This window comes from Muntiacus reevesi, chromosome 8 (genome assembly GCF_963930625.1).
Source record: "Muntiacus reevesi chromosome 8, mMunRee1.1, whole genome shotgun sequence".
In the NCBI taxonomy this organism is placed as follows: domain Eukaryota; kingdom Metazoa; phylum Chordata; class Mammalia; order Artiodactyla; family Cervidae; genus Muntiacus; species Muntiacus reevesi.
In genome coordinates, this window is record NC_089256.1 from 37968244 (window position 1) to 37989737 (window position 21494).

Consider the following 21494-nt stretch of genomic DNA (forward strand, 5'->3'; position numbering starts at 1 on the left):
TTCACATGTATTTCTATCACAGTCCTCCTTGTCCTGGATGCTGAGGGATGCAGGTAGTAGGAATTAGGAAGTAAGTTTCCAGGAATAGAGGACATCTTTCCCGTGGGAGACAGGGCTAGGGGATGACTGATAAGAAAATTACATCCAGGATGGGGGAGGATGTGAGGGGAGTGATGTCCGTGGGTGGGAGGGCTGTGAGAGAGGCTACCGGAAAGGCCTAAGTTGAGGATAGAAGATCAGCTGCTTCCTCCCAAGACTTTTCTTCTGATTGCATTCCAGCCTCTCCTGGGAGTCTCTGTCCTATTTTCACAGCTGGGAAGGTAAAGGGAATTTCCCATAATCCATGAACCTCCTTGGCAGCCTTTGTTGGGGAGGTCCTCAGGGTCACCTCACCCAAGGGGACTTGGACAAACAACAGCAATCTCACTCCTGAGTTCCTCCTATCTGCATTTGTTCCGAGATGGTTGCTGCCCACAAACCTCGTGGCTCACAGAATTATTAAAGACCGTGAGGTCAGAGATATTCCTTTCATGTCGAGTAAAATAACCTTTGGTGGCAAAGGGAGGGTGGGGCTGAGGGGGATGCAGGGCAGGCTTTTCTGGGTACCCAGGGTGGGGCTGAGGGGGATGCAGGGCAGGCTCTTCTGGGTACCTGGGGTGGCTGTGTCCCCTTATCTCCCCTGTTTCCTGTCTCCTGCTTTCTCAGCTCTCTGTAGACCCTCCAGCCACAGTATAGCCCACAGCAGGAGGTGCTAGCCTGTGAGGCAGAGAGTGGGAGCGCTTGGCCGGGGAGGCCCCCGCCTCTGCAGCTGCTGGATGTTGCACTTGGTAAGAGGCTGGGGAGAGTGGGGAGAAGACAGTCATGATATCCTTCAGGCTTCTGCATCCCTTCTGAGCCGGAAGGAAGACTTCGGAGAGTCTGAAGTTCAAAGATACAGCTGAGAGATGGGTCTGTGCCTCGAGAAAATCCTAGGCTGTGTTTCCTATGTACAAGACATGGCCTTGTGGAAAGTGTGACCACTCTCAGCCCTGTGGTGCTGTGATCCTTGCCAGGCCACGGGCTTCCAACTGGAGTTGGGAAGTAGGCTGTGGGCTCAGGGGAGGCTTATAGGGCAAAGGGAAGCCTGGGCTGTGAAAGCATTTGAAGGGCCTGGGGAGAGTTTTACTTTCCAGGCCAGGGCTTCTTCCCCCTTTACACGCAAATGGAATCCCTTCCCCAGTACCTCCACTTACCTCACTGCCTCAAGGCTAACCACACCTGTCCAACCCACAACCCCAGAAGTCAGGGGAAAAAAGTACTGTGGCTCCTTTTAGAACTTTCAGTGCAAATATGAGTTAGCACCCAACTTACCCAGAGGAGCCTGGCAGGCTACAGTCCATAGGGTCGCAAAGAGTCAGACATGAATGAAGCGACTTAGCACACACACAACCACAGGGGTTCGTGCTTTGCTGCAGGGACTGCCAGTGGGCCCCAAAGGTTCAGGGTGGCTTGGGGAACTGTTAGTTCAGACCTGATCCTTGTGGTTGTGGTGCTCGGCTCTGGCTGCAGCCAGTGACCTTTCTAGGAGGAGACTTCAGAGGAATTTGGAAGGTTCCCTGGGGAGATTCTTCCATCATTCACCTTCCTCCAAGGCCTTCTCAGGGTTTGACTGGTACAGTGGCTACTTTTCTGCAGTAACATTTTATCCTTTTATTTGATATCAGATGCCTAAGCCAGAATGAAGAGGTTTGTAGAACACTGGCTTTGTAGTCCAGAGACTAGGGTTTTGCTCCTGGCAAAATACTCTAATTAGACAGGGCTATTCTTCTCTGATCTTCCTTTCTCTTCCTCAGTTAATATTTGTAGCAAAACTATCATTGATATAGTGATCTCTTCTGTGTTCAACACTGTGCCGAATATCTTACCAGGCATCAGTTCACTGAATCCTCACAATGAACCTAAGAGTGGGGGTGAGGAGTGGACACTACTGTTTTTGTTAATAGATGAGGAAGCTGAAGCTTAAGGAGGTTGAGTAATTTCACAACATCACCAAACGAGTATGAATTTTGGCCCCAGGTAGTTTTCATTCCATAGGGTGTTAGTCACCACCTTCAAATGTCTCTGGAGAGGACAATTGATCAGAAAAGAACTGCCTGTGCTCCTCTTTGGACTGATTGTTTAAAGAACAATTCTTTAGCCTAGTCTAAGTTTCTTTGGATTTCTCATTGTATAGTCATTTTTCAGTATCCATGGGGGTTGTTGGTTCCAGGAACCACGCAGGTGCTCAAGTCTCTTACATAAAGTGGCATAGTATTTGCTTATAGTCTAGGCACAACCTCCCATATAATTTATACCATTTCTAGATTACTTACAATACTTAATAACATGTGAATGCTATGTGAATGGGGCTTCCCAGGTGGCGCTAGTAGCAAGGAACCTGCCTACCAATGCAGGAGACACAAGAGACAGACACAGTTTCTCTCCCTGAGTTGGGGTGATCTCCTGGAGGAAGGCATGGCAACCCAGTATTCTTGCCTGAAAAAATCCCATGGACAGAGGAGCCTGGTGAGCTACAGTCCATAGGGTTGAAAAGAGTCAGATACAACTGAAGTGACTTGGCACGCAAGCATACTATGTGACTAGTCATAGATACAATGTAAATGCTATGCAAATAGTTGCCAGTGCAAGGCAAGTTAAAATATTGCTTTTCGGAACTTTCCGGAATTTTAAAAAATATTTTCTATCTGTGGTTGGTTGAACCTGCACATGTTGAACTCATAGTTCCAGAAGGCCAGCTGTATATAAGACAGGTCCTGCCTCTGTGGCTTCTACCAATCCCCACTGTAGAAGCAATCTAAGTTTTTTATAGTCCAAATGCCAGAGTCCACTTCTCTCTGTGCTTTATTCCCATCAGCTGCTCGCTGCTCTCCCACCCTTGGCTCTTCTGCCTTGGCAACCAGTTTTGGAAATGCCCCACCAGTTCAACCTCTGCACCTACATTAGGTCTCTTAGCTTCTTCAGCTGCAGCTCTGTAACTATGGAGAGGCAGTGGAGGAGATGTGTTGATGTGAGCCTTGAAGGACAGGTTGAATTGGGGTGAGCAGAAAGTAGTTGGTTAGGCGTGTGTTGTCTAAGGGGCTGGGTTGGGGAGTGAGGTGTATGTTGTACATGGGTCATGGTGTAGACTTGGGAGTAGGCAGTACCCAGGGAGGGGAGGAAACTGGTTTGAGATGGGGTGTCCCACAGGAGAAAAGGAGGACAGGAGTCTGGGCAGTGTGGGATGCTCAGGGTGCAGGCTGGAATGAAGGGCAGAGCACCAGGCTTCCAATGACACCCCTGGTGGAGCAGCAGACTTTTAGGACAGTACCATGGGGCATGTCCAAGGCAGCAGTGGTGAGCCCCAAAGGCAGGTGAATGTGTACCCTCCACCTCCTCTCTCCAGAGCATGGCTTCACCAGAGAGCAAGCTTTGGCTGTGGACTGTCTGAGAGCAGGGGGCTGTGATGATCCACCCTCATATCTCCAGAGCCTAGTCTTGAGTCTGGTGCTTCACAGGCATTCAGGGACTTTCACATGAATGAACAGAGAGACAGGGGAGCAGGGGTGTTGGGTGGGGAGGGAAGCAGGAAGGAAGGGTGGGCCAACAGCAGAGCTTGAGGATGAGCTGGGAGCTCCAGGCAAGTGTCAGCCAATCCCAATCCAGGGTCAGGCAACTGGGGCTCACCCTCTGCATCCCCAGTGGTTGTGGGGTCACCTTCACGAGAAAACTCACTCTTCTGGTCTCCTCTGATTCTACTGGGTCAGAGAGACTAAGCCTGAATTCAACAACATCTCAGTCCAAATAAATAAAATCGAAGAAATAAGATTCAAGAAGAGGTAATCTTAGTTCTTTCCCTCACTCAAGGGAAAGCTGCTCTGTTTGGTCAAGACTTTCGTCTTTCCTTGGAAAATCTGAACAACATGAGTGAGAACTCACTACCGTCTCCTCATCGAAACTGAGGTCCAGCACGTTGAAAAAAAAAAAAAAAAGACTTTTGTCTTGTTTCTGAAGTAAATGTCTCTTGCTCCCACGATCATTAGATTTCAAGTGCAGTTCCTGGTCTTTAAGTGTACAAACTTAAGTTTCTCTTCTCATTGCACACTCTTTAGTGGGAAAAAGTCGGGGCAGCCCAGTGAACCCCAGCAGGGACAGGTTCCCCAGGATCTTGGGCATTACACAGATGCTTTTGAGCTTGTTAGATAAAAACTGATTTTTTTAAAAAGTACATTGAGACAGAACTTGAAAACTATAGGCTGACTAATAGTAATCCAAAGACCAGTGTACCTCTAACCACATTTTTGTTTATTTTTAAAATGCTTCCTTCATGGTTTTTCTTGTGGCTTGCCCATTGCAGTTTGTGCTCTTGTTGCGAGCTTTATCTGTCTTTGACATTGTTTTTGCTGAACTTGGTTTTTCCGAGACCCTCTCTCCTCAGAGGCTCAGTTTCACCCTGCCATCAGCAGTCAGCCAGTTTCGGTGGCAGAAGGGGCCACAGCTGCTTCCTGTCAGCCCCCTGGGGCAGAAGCATGCAGTGGTGTCTCCTCCTGATCTGGGCCCAGGGGCTGAGGCAGGCTCCCCTCTCCGCCTCAGGTAAGATCTGAAGTCTAGCCCAGGACAGGACAGGAGGGAGAGCGGGCGGGAAGGGGAGGCTAGAGCCAAGGCCTCATCCGTCTGATGGAAGGAAATACAGTTTTCAGAGTCCTGTGTCCCCTTGTGGGAGAAAACGCTGTCTCTGAGAAGGAGCTCCAGTTCTGTTTTCGGTGGTAGATGAAGGTCTTGGGGTTGTGGGGTGCCTGCCTGACTGACCCAGAAAAAGAAGCAGGAGGTGAGAAAAGGACTAAGGAGGAAGAATAATGGGTCTGCTGGGAGAAGTTCCCTCCTGCTATATCCTCCTTTCTTCTGTCCTTGAGGAAACTTCTAGAAAAACATAGTATGCTTTTTGTGGGTCAAAAATGTCATTGTCACAGATTCCAGATATTCTACTGTTATAGATTGAATCTATGTTAAACCTATTTCCTTCTGTATTAAAAATCATAAATAAATGTGTCTGAGAGGGCAGAAATATTTAAAAGTTGTAATTTTGTTTCCCTGTTATTTTCTGAACCATCTGCGGGGGGTCAGTGCTGAGGAGGGTGGTTTTGCCTGGGAGAAACAGAGTTGCTCTCCAAGCTTCCTTTCCTTTAGATTTCAGGACTTTTCTGAAAATTTTCCAGGCACCCCAAATGGCAGTCAATAAAAACAACCAGGTCTTATTTCAAAGGATAATGGGCCCACAGCAGAACTGGCTGCGGAAAGATACAATCAGAAACAGAAGTGGTGGCCAACTAGGGCCTATATTCTAGGTAGAGAGACAACCTAAGCGTGTGGAAAAAAATCAATGAGGTCATCAAGAAATAACATTCCAGCAGAGTGTCCTGAGAGGGTAAACTGGCTACATTGTATAGGAATTATGGTCTTTATGGGGGAAAGACAGGACGAACTGGGCGAACTGGAGAGACTGTCATTCCAAAATCCAATTCTGGTATTTCCCTGGCGATCCAGTGGTTAAGACATTGCCTTCCTGTGCAGGGGGGTGTAGGCTCAACCCCTAGATGGGGACCTAAGATCCCACATGCCTGGTGGCCAAAAAAAATCAAAACATAGAACAGAAGCAATATTGTAACAGATTCAATAAAGACTTTAAAAATGGTACACATAAAAAAAAAAAAAAAATCTTAAAAAAAAAAAAAAAACACACCAAAGTAAAACACCGAAAACCAATTTTGGCCTCAAAGACTCCTTGGGATTTCTATGGAAAGGTTCAAGACCAGCTGCTAAAAATGCATACTTCTTTCCCCCTCTCTAGGAGCTGTGACAGGCAGAATAGTAACAATGGGGAACATTTCTGCAGAGGAAGGTGGCTCTGTCACCTTACAATGTCATCTCTCCTCCACCACTGCCAAAGTGACCCAAGTCAACTGGAAGCAGCAAGACCAAGTTGTGGCCATTCATCATGCCAGGTTGGGGTGGCATATCGATCCTGCCTTCAGGGAGCGAGTGGTCCCAGACTCCAATCTGGGCCTCACCCTCCAGTTGCTGACCAGTAACGACACAGGAGAGTACACCTGCATCTATCACACCTACCCTGACGGGATTTATAAAGGGGCAATCTTTCTGAAAGTCCTACGACACTCAGGTATGTTCTCTGGGGCCAGGTGGCTGAGGATCCTCATGCTCGATGATTGAAACACTGCAGAGCAAGACCTCCCAACCCTGGTTCACATTCACATCACCAGGGAGCTTTCAAATGGTATGGAAGCTGGCACCCCATCCCAGATCAGTTCAGTCAGAGCCTCTAGGGGCAGAGCAGTGTATGTTAGATTCTAGAAGCACTCTCGATAGTTTGAATGGTCAGCCATGACTGACCATTTGGGTAAATGGTATCTGTTTGGGTAAAAGCACATCTTATGTGTTTTTGTTAGGAAGACCGGTTGTTCAGGTCATTTGAGAAGCGTGTACACGCTCAGTCACTCAGTCATGTCCAACTCTTTATAACTCTATGGACTGTAGCCCACTAGGCTCCTCTGTTCATGGGGTTTCCTAGGCAAGAATACTGGAGTGGGTTGCCATTTCCTACTCCAGGGCATCTTCCTGATCCAGGGATTGAACCTGAGTCTCCTGTGTCTCCTGCATTGGCAGGTGGATTCGTTATTGCTGCACCACCTGGGAAGAACCCATTTGAGAAAGGATCACATTAATTACTTTAGCAGTGATCATGCCAATTAGATTTAACCTCTCCTTTTATAAAGGATTAGAACTCAGTGTGTGCTAAGTGTAAATGTACAAGTTATATTTCTTTAGTACTTGATGGTTTCCCAAAATGCTCTCGCCTTCATTATCCACCTGAACACTTAAACCTCTTTGGAGGGGGGAAAATGACTGTTCTCATGGCTGAGGGACAGGATAGAAAAGTGATGATGGGCTCAGATGGCCTGGGTCCAAATCCTAGTGTTGCTGTGACCTCAGACACAAGATTATTGGGCTTCTCTGTGCCTCGTTTTTCTCAACTGTGAAATGAGGAGAAGATGTAAGACCTTATGAGGTGTGAACATAGGATTGGATTACTGACTAAAAGGAAATGCCCTTAGAATAGCACCTGGAATGTGGCAAGTATGAGGTCAGTGTTAGCTATTAATAGGATCCCCCAATCCCCATATGACTATAGGGTGGAGGAAGAAGGTGAGCCTGGCCGTGGTATCAGAGTGGTACAGCTGATTTTAATACAGGTTTTCAGGTTCCACTCAACCTCAGGTTCCACTATACCCTCAGAGCTGCTGTCTGCTGCAATCAATGGTGTGGAAAAGGTTATATATCTTTTTTTCTTCTTTGTACTTTAATATTAATTTTACTTTTTAATTAAACTTTTCAAAATATCAAATTGATTATAAACACAAAGTTTAATAAAAAGAAAGTATTCACTTGTTTTTTACTGAATGTTATTTGTTTCACTTTGTGACTATTACTGAAAGTGATTTTGTGGAACAGAAGAAGGGAGTGTTAAAAATGGTCTGCTGTGATGTCAAATGCGTGAGGCACAGCCCTGGAGGGATCAGTTACTCATTTTGTGATGGGCTGGGCAGATGCTCTGCTGTCCAAAGAGCTGGGTTTGAAGACTCCAGTCCTGTGATTTGAGAAAAGCCTGGCCAATCCCCACCCCTGGTGCCCGGACACTGAGGTTTCCCTGGACAATGGTTGTCCTTTGCTTCTGGCTTCTTCCCACTCACCTTAGTTTTGTCTTCCCTCTAGTGGCTGAGTACAGCGCTGAATTCCAGATCCCATTGCTTGGAGCCATGGCCGCAGTGCTGGTGGTCATCTGCACAGCAGTCATTGTGGTGGCCACATTGGCCAGAAAGGTAATGAGTCTGGCTGTACCTCTCAGTCCTGGCCATCCCATCCCTACCACCCATCCTATCCCATCCCTGGTCCTTTCCTGTCCCCTTGCTGTCTAGATGTGATTCCCCCCACACTGCTCTCTATGCCTTTTACCACGGTACTTTCTCTGCCTTTCAGTGGCATTGTTTGTGTTCTTTGTCCCTTTCCCTCGTCTAGGAGCTCCTGAAAGTTTGGACCTGTATCCTCCACATCATGCTGTCGCCTATAATTCCTGGCTTCTGCCTGGCCCTTAAGCTACTCCTCTGAGAGTCCGATTTATCTACTGTGAGCTTGATGCATCTTGGGCATCTGCTCTGTGCCAGGGGTTTTTGAACATTAGCTCCTTAAATTTTAATAGCTAGTCACTAGTGCTGGTTACCTAGCACTTCTGCAGGATGAAAAATCAACACTCCAAAAATTTAGGGGCAAAAGGTGCATGGCAAGATCAGTAGGTTGTAAATCGTCCATTATACTTGCTTAAGAGGTCATGTGGCTAAGAGAGTATTTGGGAAATTGGAAATTTCTATTCTCAGCATGGAATGTGTGATGATAGGGTTGTTGTTTCATCTTTTGGGTCTCCATTTCTTCATATGTAAAATAGGGATTATGATTCTGCTTACTCTATGTCCCAGAATTGTGATGAACAGGTAGCATATTACACGTGGAAGCTTTATAAACAATGAAGAAATATATTTTCTTCATATATTCATGTCCTTGTGTGGTAACTGGCAGCTACTATTGTGTGCGTGCGTGCTATGTCATTTCAGTCGTGTCTGACTCTTTCCGACCCTTTGGACTGTAGGCTGCCAGACTCCCCTGTCCATGGGGTTCTCTCAGCAAGAATACTGGAGTGGGTTGCCATGCCCTCTTCCAGGGGATCTTCCTGGCCCAGGGATCAACCCAAGTCTCCTGCAACTCCTGCATTGGCAGGTGGGTTCTTTATCACTAGTGCCACCTCGGAAGCTACTGATTTGGATGAAAGAAAGAATTCCCACTCCTTTTTATCTTCCCTCTTGGGTCTTTTAAGCCATCCAAGGTTGCCTTAATTTAAGTTACTAAACAAACATTTTGGGGAGTACAAGCCTGTGATTCCTAACACTGTTTTCCACCTCATTCCAGATCCTCCTCCCCAGCCTACCTTACTTTCCCTCCAACTCTGACTGTACTCAGTTAACAACCCAACTCTACAGCCTGCTTTATTCTCTGGACTGGTACCTGGTGCTGTTATTCCTGACACGTATGGGTTTCAATCTACCACCTTATTCTCTTCATGTTTGTTTTGCCTGTCTTCTTCCCTAATCTTTTTCTTGCTGCCTTTTGAATTAAGTATTTTTATTATTAAAAACATCTGTTTGGTAGTTATGCTTTTTTTCTTTTCTTTAGTAGTTACTCTAGAGATTATAAAATAGATCTCTGATTTATTGTATCTAATGTGTATCAGTACTTTTATCATCTCTTGGATTTTGCAAGAACCTTAGAACACATTAACTCTTTTCTTACCTCCCCAACTTATTGCTATCACTGTCATGGATTTTAGTTCTCTTTCTATTTTAACCACCCACCTGGAAATGATTATTGTCTTATGAGTCAATGTTTGTTTAGATTTACCTTTCTATTGCTCTTCACTTCATGAATGTTCTTTCTTATAACTAGAAGCGTTTTCCTTCTGCCTAAAGAATATCCTTTAGCATTTCCTTGTAAGCAGGCATGCTAGAGATGAATAATCTCACTTTTTGTTTGTCTGAAAATATCTTAATTTTCCTTAATTTAGAAGTGATCCATTTGTTTTTCTGGGTATAGAATTCTATGTTGGCAGTTATTTTCTTTCAACACATGGAAAATACTGTCCCATTGTCTCGGACTTCCCATATTTCTGTTAAGAAATTATAAGGGAGTCTTATTTTTGTTCTGTGAAAGACAGTGTTTGTTTTTGTTTTCTTGTTCTTTAAAATTTTTTCCTTCTCTTTGATTTTCAGCAATTATATATGGTGACATAATTGGATATAGTCATCTATGTATTTATTCTGTTTGAGGTTCAGAGTGCTTTTTTAATTTGTTACTTGATATCTTCTGTCAGTTTTGTATCATTCTTGGCTGTTATTTCTTCACATATTAATTCTCTGTCCTTGCTTTCCTTTCCTTCTGGAATTCTAATCACAGGTGACAGTTTCAACATTTTCACTTTTTCCCACAACCCTTACCCTCTTTTTGGAATTTTCCATCCACTTGTCTCATCAAATGTTTTCTTTGGATGTGCCTTCCAGTTTACTAAGTATCTTCTTTGATGTATCTAATCTTCTGTTAAACCCATCCATTAAGTTTTAAATTTCTGTTACCATATTTTTCAGATCCACAACCTCTATTTTGTTGTTTGAATAGTTTACAGTCTGCCAAAATTCCTAGTCTTGTTTTAAATTCTTTGAAAATATTAATCAGTTATTTTGAAATCTGTGCCTGATAATCCTATTAGTTGTGTTCTCTATGGTCTTTTAATATTTTCTCTTTTTGCTTGTTTCTTGGATCTGTCTTATCTTCTTGACTGTTTATTTTTCATTGAGTGCTGTACTTTCTACTTCAAGACCTGTGGCAATAAATTGAGGCTCTAGGTAATATTATCTTCCTCTAGAGAGGATTCCACTGGCTCTGTCTGATGACTAGTATGAAAGCACTAGCATTCCTGTCACTTTAATTAAATCAGTGGTGAGAGAATTTAAAGCTGGACCCAACTTTGCTACTTCCTTACTTGTAGAGGGTAGCCCTTTGGGATCCTAACTCAAAGCCTGTAGTGTTTACCAAAGTCTCCCTCCTCAGTGATTTCTGAAATCAAAATTTTGTCCCTCCAGTCAGAAACCCTGGAGTTTATCTGCTTCTTGGCCATGACTTTCAGGAAATTTCTCTAGAAGAAAATCTCCCTCAATGCTCAACACATCTCTCTGGGCTTCCTACTCCTAGACTTTGCTCCCTAGCCCAAAATTTCTCACTGATTTGATAGATTTCGGATGACTACAAATAGACACTTATAGTATATTATTTAGCTTTTCTAGCTGTTCTCAATGGAAAGTTTGGTTCAAAGCAACATAGGTAATCATTGTTCTACCAGAAGCAGAACTCCTGTTTCTGACATTGCATTTCCTATCTGCAATCAAAGGCTGACTCTGTTTTTTTTCCATAGTTATTTTATTTGGCTGTGTTGGGTCTTAGTTGCAGCATGCAGGATCTATTGTTGGGGTGGTGCTCAGGCTTCTCTTTAACTGAGGTGTGTGGGCTTTAGTAGTTGCTGTGTACAGCCTTAGCTGTCCCATGGCATGTGGGATCCTAGTTCCCCAACCAGGGATTGAATCCACATCCCCTGCATTGAGAGGCAGATTCTTAATCACTGGACCACCAGGGAAATCCCTCAAAGGTTGAACTACAAGCAGAACATATTTAGCCAGCCCACCCACTCTGTACCTTGGGCTATATTGGGTTAAGACCCCCAACTTGAGTTCTAGCCCCACTTTACCTGATTCCTCATCAGCCATTTAGCCAGAATCTGGCTGGGCCACTGCCAGTCAGAGGGAGAGATTTACACAGCTGTGTGTTCTTAGGCTCAGATTCCATCTGTCTCGCTTATTTTGAGTTCTTGTCTTCTTTTTCCCTTTCTATATCTCTTAGAAATGGACCATCCTTTGATTTTCTCTTCTTTCTTATTTAACATCTATTTGACTATTTTTCTCCTCTTACTCCTCTGAAGATCTTCAAGAGCTGCTTCCCTCTCCAGGCCTAAGAGTTGAAATGAAATTGCACAAACTAGAATTGCTTAATAAGAAAGTGCTATTGTAATGTTTTTCCACTTATATGTCATGATAATTTATATTTAAAATAGCCTTAATACTGTATAAGTGTCTAGACTTTGTGTATATTTTCCTACTGTTAATTCTGCTTATGGAGTTACACTTTTGTGCATACTCATGCCTATCACCACTGACTAATCTTGAATTTTCAGTCTAATATCTTACATCTTAAATTCTTAGTTTGTGTAGATAAACCCACTTTGCTTTCTGTAACCTATCATCAATACCAGGGTATTGATGTAACGGTAACATGTTCCATTTGACAAACATTCTGTCTTCATTCAGATCTGCCAGGGAAGAAATCCCAGGAGCACTTACTCTAAACTTATTTTACTGAGAACAGATTGGAATGAGGATGGGGAAAGGAATTTGGTAGCAGAACCAAAGTCTTATTCCCCTCTGAGTGACAAATTGCCTGGTCTCCCCCAGTCAGTGGTCTAATAGTGCTTCAGGAACCTGTTGGACTTTGCAGATTTGGTCCAGAGGAAGCAAAAGAGATTTTCCAAATGGTAGGAAAACTCATGTGATAGGTGAAAGTTATATAAAGTCTAATACCAACATATGACTGCCTGGTCCACCAATTCGCCTACAAAAATTTCTTGTCCTATGGTTCAGATCCTCACTTCTAGGTTTATGAGGCAAACATTTAGATTGCTGACCGACTTGGTTCATAAGGATGTGGCCACTTATTCCTTGTTGTTCAGTAGGCATCATGGAACAGGGTGCTGGGGATCCAGCGAAATGTGGCTAGTGCTATTGGAAAAATCAATGACTTAATGACTTATAGTATTTTCACTTATGTCTTAGCTATCACAGTAGATAGGTTTAGTAAATGAAACCTCTAGGGGAAAATGAATGCAAGAAAAGTGATTGACTAGAGGAAAGAGGTGAAGAGAACAACGATTGATCTATGAGCTGGAAGGGAGTTGTTATGGTAGTTGGTGAGCAGATGTCCTCTGCTGTCACCAGTACTCTGCAGCTCTGGCACATGGAAATATGGAAGGTTCTTCAGAAGCAGAAGAACACATTTTCCTGTTAATGATTAAGACTGATTAATTTTCAGGTCGGTATTCCAGACAAGTGTGTATAAGGGAAAGGGGAAGAGGTGAAAAGAGAGAGTCCAGTAAGGTATCAAATTCTGTGGCTCCCCTTCTAAAGTGTTTTATTCACCAGCCCCCTCTTTGACATGTCTGCTGCTTCCTGTTTAAATCAGTTCCTCTGCTTTTTCCTATGCTTTGGCTATGACTTCTGTCTTCTTTCTCTTATTGCTCAAATGCATTTTATCCTTGTAGTATTTAAGGTCCAGCAGAGAAACATAGTACTCTTAAGCTGAGTAGTTTGAGGACAGTTTAATAAAGGGATTTACAAAGTATTGGAAAGCTTAGAGGGAAAACATAAGGGGGCATGTAGGAATGTATTGTTACCACCCTGAGATCTTTAGGGGAAAGGAGAGAGAATGATTACTGAAACCTGGAAGGAAGGGTGATTACTAGGCCCTGGAAAGAGAGAGTTGTGTGGAGGGGACCACCTTGAGAAATACTTTAATCTTTGATTGAGGATCACAGTCAGTTCAAGTCCACCCTGCAGAGAGAATGCTGGGGAACATATACCCTCACCTCACTCTCCTTCCCTCCATTCTCCTACTGTTGCTTTGCATTGACTTAACCCAGACTGAAGCCAGAGAGCAAGAGAAATCACTGGGTCAGTATGAATCCACCTGCAATGCGAGAGACCTGGGTTCGATCCCTGGGTTGGGAAGAGCCCATGGAGAGGGCATGGCAACCCATTCCAGTATTCCTGCCTGGAGAATTCCCATGGGCAGGGGAGACTAGTGGGCTACAGTCCATGGGGTCACAAAGAGTCGGATATGACTGAGTACCTAAACACAACACAGCACACATGTGTAGTTCAGTCTCCTTAGGGCACAGAAGAGGGCACAGAAGGATGGAGAGTGACGTTGAGGGGTGAACAGACAGTATCCACACCATGACTATTATAGATCTTGACTTTCTACACTTCAATCTTCTCTCATGTATCCTTGAACTCTTGATTATACGTTTAAGCAATACACTTGTCAGCTGTCCATCTATATTTCTCCTGGGACCACTGGGCTTTATTAGCCATCTTAGTACTGCTATGGGCCAGGTTTCCTTGGCTGCCATTGCAGTAATTACATCCACTTTGTTTCTTACGTGCTGCCATCTGCCCCTATATTATTTGGGGGATCTCCTCATCCCTGTTGCTGCTGGGGATCCAGATCTATACATCATCACCTACTTCAACCCCAGCATACAGAGGAGAGCTACCTCTGAGTCCCTCAGTGATGCTGGTGGTTTCTTCATTAGCACATTCCTTTCCACTTTAGGAAAAGGGTGTCCTCTGGATCTTCTCCAGAAACATAAGCAGCTGTTGAAGTTTCAAAATTATGTAGTACAGAGATTGGCAAAGTTTCTTTGTAAAGGGCCAGAATCTTTTAGCTTTTGTGGGCCTTCCAGTCTCTGCTGCAACAATTCAACAGTGCCATCCTATGGTGAAAGGACCACAGATAATATGTAAATAAGTGAGTTGGCCATGTTTCAATAAATCTTTATTTATAAACACTGAAATTTAAATTTTATATAATTTTCATGTTTAATGAGATATTATTCTTTTGAATTTTTTGAACCACTTAAAAATATAAAATCCACTTTTAGCCCATAGGCAGTGCAAAAGCCTGTGGTGCCCCAGATTTGACCTGTGGGTCTTAGTTTGCCAATTCCTGACTTAGTAAGTTGTATTGGGAAAAATGGGCTTCCCTCGAAGCTCAGTTAGTAATCTGCCTGTAATGCAGGAGACCTGAGTTCGATTCCTGGGTCGGGAAGATCCCCTGGAGAAGGAAATGGCAATCCACTCTAGTATTATTGCTTGGAGAATCCCATGGACAGAGGAGGCTGGCAGGCTACAGTCCATGGGGTTGCAAGAGTCAGACATGTCTTAGCGAATAAATCACCACCACCATTTGGAAAAACGCTGTCCTTTCCTCTTCTCTACTCTTAGCAGTGCACAGAACACTTCTGCCACCAGATGTTCCCACACTGACCAATTCTGCCACATTATCTGAACGTCCTATAAGCAATCCAGTTCTGACAGTATCTATCAGTAGTTAACATCGGGTCCCAGAAGTTAGGGCTCAGTCCTCCAAGACAGCCCTCACTTCAGATGTCAGTTGCAAGTCCCAGGTTGTCACCTGTGCCTTTGACCGCTGCTGCGGCTTAGTCACTTCAGTCACGTCTGACTCTGTGCAACCCCATGGACTATAGCCTGCTATGTTCATTGTCCATGGGGATTCTCCAGCAAGAATACTGGAGTGGGTTTCCATGCCTTCCTCCAGGAGATCTTCCCCACCCAGGAATCAAACCCAGGTCTTCCACATTGCAGGCAGATTGTTTACCATCTGAGCCACCAGGGAAGTCTGACTGTTGTAAACTGAGGTTTCCACAGTCCCCTCCTTGGATTTGATAATTTGCTAAGATGGCTCACAGAACTCAAGGGAACACTTACATGGACCAATTTATTATACAATAAAGAATTTGATAGAGGATACAGATGAAGAGCCAAATGAAGGAAATACATGGGATGGGGTCTCAAAAGGTCCCAAGCACAGGAGCTTCTGTCCTCATGGAGCTGGGTGTGTTGCCCTCCAAGAGTGTGGATGTATTCAGCAACCCAGAAACTCTCCAATCCCATACTGTTGGGGTTTTTAATGGAGACCTCATCACACAGGCATGATTGGTTATTAACTCATTTTCCAGTCCCCTCCACTCCCTGGAGAATAGGGGTTAGGACCAGAAGTTCCGAGCTTCTCCTCATGGCTTGGTCATTCTGGTGACCAGCCTCCATGTGAGAGCACACCAAAAGTCACCTTCTTGGAACAAAAGACACTCCTGTCATCCAGAATATTCCAAGGGATTTAGGAGCCTTGTGTATGACATTCCCATCACTTGGGAAATATTAGGGTCAGGAACTGGGATTTAATGAAGACCAAATATTAACATGAACTGGGGGTAGAGACCAATATATGCTTCTTACTATTCCATATGGGTCCATGATAGCAGTGTCTGGGGAGTGGGAATACTGGTTGGGTGAGAAGGCGATCTGAGCAGAACACCAGCTGCATTTCCTACAGACCCTGAGAGCCAATAGGTTGCATTATTTAGGAGTTTGGGCTTTGAAATCAGACAGACCTAGGTTTTGGATCCTAGGTCTACCACTTGAGTAGCTCGGCCACCTAACTTTGCTGACCCTCGGTTTCTTAATCTGTAAAATGGGAATAATAATTATGGCACTGCCCTATTAGAGCTGTAGAAAAACTCAAGTCTAATAATTCAAGTAAGGCACCTGGCGGTTTTCTTGATATGGATTAGTAACTGTTCTTTATTAAGTTCTTATAATTATTATAAAATTTATTTACTATAGCACCTCATAATACTTGGTGCTCAATAGTTATAGTGCATAGACTGATGAGGTAAATGAAAATTTGATGACCAACTATTGGGAAAAGCGCCCCCAGGGGACCTTGTGTAAGGGAAAGGAGAGATGAGTATGTCCAGCTCCAGGACATTGACTGCCAACTGTACTTATGTTCCCCAAGAGGACAGTGTGTCCTGCAATCTCCATAGCTCCCTTTGGTCCTTTAGAACAACATCAGTGCATTAATCCCAGACTTGTTTTCTATGCTGATTATGTAGGGTTCCCAACACAGGATGGAATGAAAACAGACCAGCTGAGAGACCCATCTCAGACATATTTACATTTCCCAGAGGAATTTTGGGAGCCAAAATAGTCCTGTGATTTAAAGACAAGGGTAGGCAGTCTAAGAATGGGAAGGAGAATACATACACCATCAGGAAAAGTCACAATCAGCTCTTTGAGAACTGGGTATCAGTATTTTTTTAAATGGATAGAGTTGCATTAAGGGATATAGGACTCCTTTTAAGCACAGCATCACATGACCTACAATAACCACCCATTCCTTCACACCCACATTAAGGTGCAGCCACTCCTACTGAAAAGGAGTGAATGAAACAGTCTGTAGGACCCACTCCTCAGGGCCAGCAGTGTGACCCTGCTCCTAATTTTTGATATGTGTTCAAGGTGCCCATCCGTGCAACCCACCCTCCCATTCAGCCTCTCTGCATCTACTTGTGTCCTGTTGAGCTTGACACTAGCCAGTAGTGAAGACGGTTCTCTTATTTTTGAAGCAGTGAGGTGGACAGAATGAAATGTGGTTTGTGTTCATTGTTATTTTCCAAGCCTGTTTGCAGCTCTTTGTAATTGTGTCATTTGGATCTATGGTGGGTCTGGGTGACCTGCTTTAGAGCAGCATCTGTGAAGGCTGAGAGACTGTCACCTATGCATGGCATGCCATCAGGCATTTCTTGTGCCACCCCGCTTGTGCCTGCTATTTGATTTTTTTTGCCTCTAAGCACGACCCTCACCTGTGATACTATCATGGGGATGTGATGGCTAATTTCACATCCTTGATTTTCCCAAAGAGATTTCACTGTCTGTCCTCTTGCCTCATAAGTACATATGTACCTGTCTCACCATGAGTCCATATTTTGATTTGAAAAATCTTGTTCATTTGGATTTAGGGCTAGTGGGGTGGGCGAGAAGAAAGAGAGAGTGTTGTATGTGTATGTGTGTGTGTGTGTGTGTGTGTGTGTGTATGTTTTAGTCCTAAGACATACAATGAGCATCTATTATGGGCTCTGAGGTTACCAAGAGGAACACAGCACAGATCCTTCCCTCAGGAGAGCTCACAGTTTGGGGTCTAAAGAGACAGAAGGGTAAACAATTATAGACAGCATCAAAGGTTACAACAGAGAACACCCAGGACCATAGTGGAACACACAGGAAGGATGTAACTCTGCTGGAAGGATCAAAGATGTCTTCCTGAACAGCATGCTGTAGAGCCGAGTCTGGAGGAAGGAGCAAATAACTTTTCAGGGAACAGTGGGGAACAGACAGTAGGGGTAACATATACCCAATTGGAGAGGCAGGAAGCAGTGCATGGCATTTGGAAACTGCGAGATGAGAGGCAGTTTGGCTAAGAAAAGCATGGCTCAGAGTCAGACAAGCTCAAGTCAGAACTGAGATTTCACCTGTCTGAGCCTATCAGCTCACTCAAAGGTAGAAACTTCAATAGGTTGTTGCTGAGATGACATAAAGAAGCTAGCCCACTTGGTGCTCATAGCAGATTCTCAATAAATGGTGCCTCTTTAGCACCCAGGCCCTATACTTGAACTTGGAGTGTTGGTTAGGGAAGCACTGCAGGAAATGAAGCTGGGAAGGCAAGTATGACTAGATCACAAAAGGCATTTTGGGGCGCATTACTCACAGTCTCCTGTGGGGCATATGGTGAAACTGTGGACTTTCTTCCCAGAAAAATGCACTTTACACAACGTTGTTAATACAGCTCAAGGGGTTTGAAGTCCACCTGTGGCATTTATAGGTGGTTAAGCACCTGCCCATAGACACCAGGGGTCATTGATGAGTTTTAGGGCAGAAGCATAGCAGGATCCAACTTCCACTTTTGAAGGATGGTGGCCGTGTGGAACTTGGAACCGAGGTTAGAGGGAATCTAGAGAGTGGTGAGTCTGGAAGTACAGGTGAGAGGTGAGACATGGAAGTGGATGAAAAAAGAGGGGCTCAATTTCAGAGCTACTTTCTTTTATGGCCCACTGGAATTTTTTTAAAAGTTATTTATTAGGCTCTGATATTTGTGTGCATGCTCATTCGTGTCTGGCTCTTTGCAACCCTATGGACTGTAGCCTGCCAGTTTCCTCTGTCCATGGGATTTTTCAGGCAAGAATACTGGAGTATTGCTATTTCCTCCTCCAGGGAATCATTGTGACCTAGAGATCGAACCTGCATCTCTTGCATTGGCAGGCAGATTCTTTTACCCATTGAACCACCTGGGAAGCCCAAGCTCTGATATTTACTTATTTATTTATGTTTTGGCCACACTGCACAGCATGTAGGATCTTAATTCCCCATCCAGGGATGGAAATCAGCATCCCCTGCTTTGGAAGCACAGGAATCTCAACCACTGGACTGCCAGGAAAGTCCCGACCCATTGGAGTTTAGTATTAGCCTCCAGGTTTCTGGTTGTCTGGTATCATAAATCAGGACAGCTTGCTGTGTGCCAGTGGTGAGGGGTGAGGCTGGACCTCTGTGTCTGGAGCTCAGGGCAGAAGCCTGGGCTAGTTTGGATAGGGATGTGGGGATCCTCAGAGGGTGGGTGGAGATGTACATAAGGATAAATTGTTGAGCTGCTGTACAGAGGAAGAGAGAGTGTTGGGTATGACAGATCAGAGGCGGAAGCCTGGAAAAACGTCTTTATCTGGGGAGATGAAGTGTAAGCAAAAAAAGAAAAAGAGCAAGCTCAGCTAAGAAAGGAGGTGGGAGACTTCTCAGGAGGGGGTGGAGAAGCAAGAGAGAGTGATGCCATGGGAGCAGTGAAGCAAGGAAGGCGAACATCTCAGAGGGAAGCAAGCGGTCAGCAGTGTCAGAGGCAGCCAGGGAGCGGTGACAGACGGCCCGGAAGCCGCCTCCCCAGCTCAGCCGACCGGAAGAAGAATGTGGGGGAGCCTGGAGCCTTTCAGTGGAGCGGCTGGAGCTGAAAGCTGGCCAGGAGGGGGTCAAGAAATTGAGGGTTAAGGAACTGGTGTTGATAAGAACACAATGTGTGTGTGTGTGTGTGTGTGTGTGTGTGTGTAAGAAAGGCAGAGATAATTATTACTGGATCCCGTTGGAGAGTCACTTTTGAATGATATCCCCACATATTCACTTTGTGGGTTTTTTTGTTTGTTTGTATTTTGGGAAGAAATCTCTCAGAATCCGTTCTGCGGAAGGTGACCTTGCGAAGAGGCGGTCTGAACCCGAGGCGTCCAGGCCCAGGGTCGGGTCCTCTCCCGGCAGCTGTGTGCAGGCAGATGCCGGCCTGTGCGGGGACGCGGGCGGAGAGGACCACGCCGAGGCCGAGCCACACGAGTACTTCAACGTCCTGAGCTACAGAAGCCTGGCCAGCTTCAGCTTCCCTACCGAGTCGGGTTAGCGCCCGGGCATCCTCCAGCAGACCCAGTCCGGCCTTTGTCGTCACAGATGGACGTATTGGCATCTGCACGTCACTGCTCTGTGTGTATGTATGTGTCTGCATGTGTGTGCGTGTGCGTTCTGTCAAGTGAATGCATGTCATCCTCCTCTGTGTCTATGTTTCCTCTACCGGTCCCTCCAGTTCCATGGTGCAGACCCCGGTGAGGAGCTTGTGTTTGATTACAAATGCGAAGTTAGAAAACCGAACAAAGACCTGACCTGGTTCTGAATTTGGCAGTGGGAGCAGATCCTGTGGCTGAGATCTGCATCCCCTCTGAAAGCACTGGGCAGGGCTTAGGGCTATAGGGCTTTGTGGAGTGTGATGGTGGTGGGGTGACTGCAGAGAAACCTCATTTCTTTTGTCACTGTCATTTTCATCAACGTTCACACACTGGAGGCATGCTACCAGCTTCTATTGGGCTTCCCAGATGGTGCTAGTGGTAAAGAACTCACCTGCCAGTACAAGAGATGTAAAAGACGTGGGTTTGATCCCTGGGTTGGGAAGATGCTCTGGAGGAGGGCATGGCAACACACTCTAGTATTCTTGCCTGGAGAATCCCCATGGACAGAGGAGCCTGGCACACTACAGTCCATAGGGTCCCAAAGAGTTGAACATGTCTGAGCGACTTAGCACACATGTACCTGCTTCTGTGCAGATTGAAGGATGAGTAAATGCAGACTCTTTCAGAGTCCTAGCCCTGTAAGAACTCACAGTTAAGTCAGGAGACAACATGTACATTAAAATGTAGTGAGGAGATAAGGGTCTAAGACACAGGCCTTTAGGAGGAAATGTCAGTTCAGGATGAGATGGTCAGGATAAGCTTTTCTGTGGGTAAGTGGCTTGGGAGGATGTGGGGAACAGTGAGGCTGGACTGGGAGAGCAAGAATTTTGTCTAGGGAAGTCATAGATAGGAAAGTTGAGAGGTAAAAGTCCCACACAGAAGACCCTGGCACCAAGGGAGCAAGAAAGACTTCAGAGTTTATTTTCTGGGCAGACTATTCAAATCTCCTTTTGCTGTATGTACTCAGAGGCCAGTGATGGCCGAATACAGAGAACTCTAGGCTTTTCCAGCCACATGTGCTGGGGAAGCCTACAGAAATGGTGCATGTCCACTGCAGGAGCTATAGTTTGATCCTTGGACTGTGGTCTACTTCTCTATCAATCTACCATTGAGTCTTTGAAGAAAGAATCTGTTTCCCACCAAAGAGGAAATCTTAGTTTTTAAAATAGAGACTCCTCCTAGAAAAACAAAAGAGGATGATCGCAGGTTTAAAAAAATGAGCACCTCAAACTAGCTGCCTGGAACCCTTACAGTCATGCCCTTACCTTTTTGCGCTGGGGTTGGAGTGGCATCAGAGTGGCTCATTTCTGGCATTCAGGCTTTATCCTCCCACCACCTCTCTTAGAAAAAGGAGGGAGGCTGGGTTTACAGGAGACAGATTTTCTTTCATGGGCACAGGAACTGAGAGAAAATGTGAACCTAGACTGTCCTTTGCCAGAAGATCCCCTGGAGAAGGAAATGGCAACCCACTCCAGTTCTCTTGTCTGGAAAATCCCATGGACAGAGGAGCCTGGTAGGCTATGGTCCAAGAGTC

At 45.0% G+C, this 21494-nt stretch overlaps 1 protein-coding gene and 1 pseudogene across 1 annotated transcript; both read left to right on the forward strand.

Annotated features, from left to right (window-relative positions):
* Positions 1 to 3894: 3894 nt before the first annotated feature.
* Positions 3895 to 3982, forward strand: LOC136173872 (small nucleolar RNA SNORD116; annotated as a pseudogene).
* Positions 3983 to 4544: 562 nt separating this feature from the next.
* On the forward strand, positions 4545 to 19888 carry TIGIT (T cell immunoreceptor with Ig and ITIM domains). Its single transcript, XM_065942228.1, has 5 exons — positions 4545 to 4608; positions 5864 to 6193; positions 7804 to 7910; positions 11737 to 11739; positions 19630 to 19888. The coding sequence occupies exons 1-5, from the start codon at positions 4545 to 4547 to the stop codon at positions 19858 to 19860; spliced, it is 735 nt and encodes a 244-aa protein (XP_065798300.1). The 3' UTR covers positions 19861 to 19888.
* The last annotated feature ends 1606 nt before the right edge of the window (positions 19889 to 21494 follow it).